The sequence below is a fragment of the Arachis hypogaea genome, chromosome 8 (assembly GCF_003086295.3).
Source record: "Arachis hypogaea cultivar Tifrunner chromosome 8, arahy.Tifrunner.gnm2.J5K5, whole genome shotgun sequence".
In the NCBI taxonomy this organism is placed as follows: Eukaryota; Viridiplantae; Streptophyta; class Magnoliopsida; order Fabales; family Fabaceae; genus Arachis; species Arachis hypogaea.
The window spans coordinates 7042653-7044458 of record NC_092043.1 but is presented as its reverse complement, the minus strand read 5'-3'; the positions used below and the strand labels follow the sequence as shown (position 1 = coordinate 7044458).

The following is a 1806-nucleotide window of genomic DNA, read 5'->3' as shown; positions in this document are numbered from 1 at the left end:
GTGTTATGGTCTCGATAAGTGGTTTATGATATTACTTTATTTTTTTTATTGGTTTTCTATGTCGATCTACTAATGTGGTCCATGTAATGCCCAGCCACAGAGATGCATCAGGAGCATGCGGCGGCAACAGGGCATGCGACTCGATGAGCGGTATGTTCCGTACTTGCAGATGGCGGGGTTATACCATCTAGCGAGACTAAACAATAGATGGTTCCGGATAGATGAGCCCCTTCTCAGTGCCTTCATGGAGCGGTGGCGTCCTGAGACGCACACTTTTCATATGTCCTTTGAAGAGTGCACGATCACACTTCAGGACATGGCGTACCAGTTGGGGTTGGCAGTGGACGGCCGTTATGTCAGCGGTTGCCTTACAGATTTCCATATATATATATATCGATGGTGGACGTCCTGCTTGGGTGTGGTTCGAGGAGTTGCTTGGAGTGAATCCTCCTCCAAGCCAGGTTCAAAAGTTCGCAGTAAACTGCAGCTGGTTCCAGGAGACATTTGGAGAGTGCCCCGAGGGAGCCGATAAGGACACCGTTCGGCGCTATGCTCGTGTCTATATCATGATGTTGTTGGGCACTCAGCTATTTGCCGACAAGTCCGGTAACCGCATTCACATCAGATGGCTGCCGTACGTAGCTAGGCTTGAGGAGATGGGTTCCTATAGTTGGGGGTCTGCAGCATTGGCATGGTTGTACCGATGCATGTGCTGAGTGGCGAACCGACATGTGGTGAAGTTAGCGGGCCCACTTCAGCTACTTCAGTTCTGGATCTTCTGGCGCTTTCCTAGGTTTAGGCCTACTGGGTATGATACGTGCAGCTGGCCTTTGGCATCGAGGTAATCTACTGTTATATTTCAGGTTTAATTAGCTATTGTTGTAGTACGCTTGTGTTGTTTTACAATTTTGTCATACTTTTAGTTAGAAATAACACGGATGTCCGATGTAGGTGGTCAGGTTACAACCCTTCCGTTAGTGAGAAGGGTCCTAGGGTGCAGATGTGGAGACTGCAGATAGACATGTTACAGCCCAGGGATGTGAGTATACTTTCTGTTACTTTTATTTATATAACTAGACTTTAATATTGTGTATACGTAGTTTGCTTAACAATGTTGTAACTTTTGTGCAGTTTATCTGGATGCCGTATAGCTTTCCCGATGTACTGCATGTTGTGCATCCGGAGGCGTTGGAGTCTCGACACACGGCGTTGTGGCGATCTGTGATGTCACTGATATACTTTGCCGTCATAGAGTAACATCAGATAGATAGGGTTCTACCATAGTTTGGCGGTGTCCAGCCCCGACCGCGTCCCGCCCTGAACATCGACTTTCTGATGTCGAAGGATGGGAGAGGCAGTGATCGTTGGTTCCCATCTGCTTTCCAGCATTGGCATCTTCATTGGGAGAGTCGTGCGGACCACGTCCTCTGGTTCGATGTTGTTGCGGACCCTGGACCGTTGCACACATACCTAGATTGATGGAGTCGGCATGGAAAGAGGTTCTTGTCACCATAGATGTATTTGGGGGATTCGAGGGGCGTTCCTATTCCTGTTGAGGCGTCACAGAGGGGTCCTGGGCTAGTTCCTGACATGGATCGAGTTAACGACGTCCCTGATAGGCGTCGGATAGAGAGGAGAGCTCGAGTCGGGACACGACGGAGCCAGCGTGAGTAGAGGTGGCTAGACCAAGCTATGTAGGAGGCTAATGACGCAGGTCGAGGTCGTGGTCGAGGACGAGGGCGTGGAGGCAGACGGAGGGCGCATGCTGCGGGGCACGACGATGGTGATCTTGGTGACGTGGCCGGT

General features: G+C 50.2%; 1 protein-coding gene across 1 annotated transcript; it reads left to right on the top strand.

Moving 5' to 3' along the window:
* The first annotated feature begins 221 nt into the window (after positions 1-221).
* LOC140174637 (protein MAIN-LIKE 1-like) lies at positions 222-1257 on the top strand. The gene is made up of 4 exons (XM_072200120.1): positions 222-694; positions 794-841; positions 952-1039; positions 1132-1257. The coding sequence occupies exons 1-4, from the start codon at positions 222-224 to the stop codon at positions 1255-1257; spliced, it is 735 nt and encodes a 244-aa protein (XP_072056221.1).
* The last annotated feature ends 549 nt before the right edge of the window (positions 1258-1806 follow it).

Excerpts from the sequence above, each read along its gene's own strand:
- LOC140174637 (XM_072200120.1), top strand. The coding sequence starts at position 222 with ATGAGCCCCTTCTCAGTGCCTTCATGGAGCGGTGGCGTCCTGAGACGC. Across the intron at positions 695-793 it reads GGGTCTGCAGCATTGGCATG|GTTTAGGCCTACTGGGTATG; the intron begins GTTGTACCGATG and ends GCGCTTTCCTAG. Across the intron at positions 1,040-1,131 it reads ACATGTTACAGCCCAGGGAT|TTTATCTGGATGCCGTATAG; the intron begins GTGAGTATACTT and ends ACTTTTGTGCAG.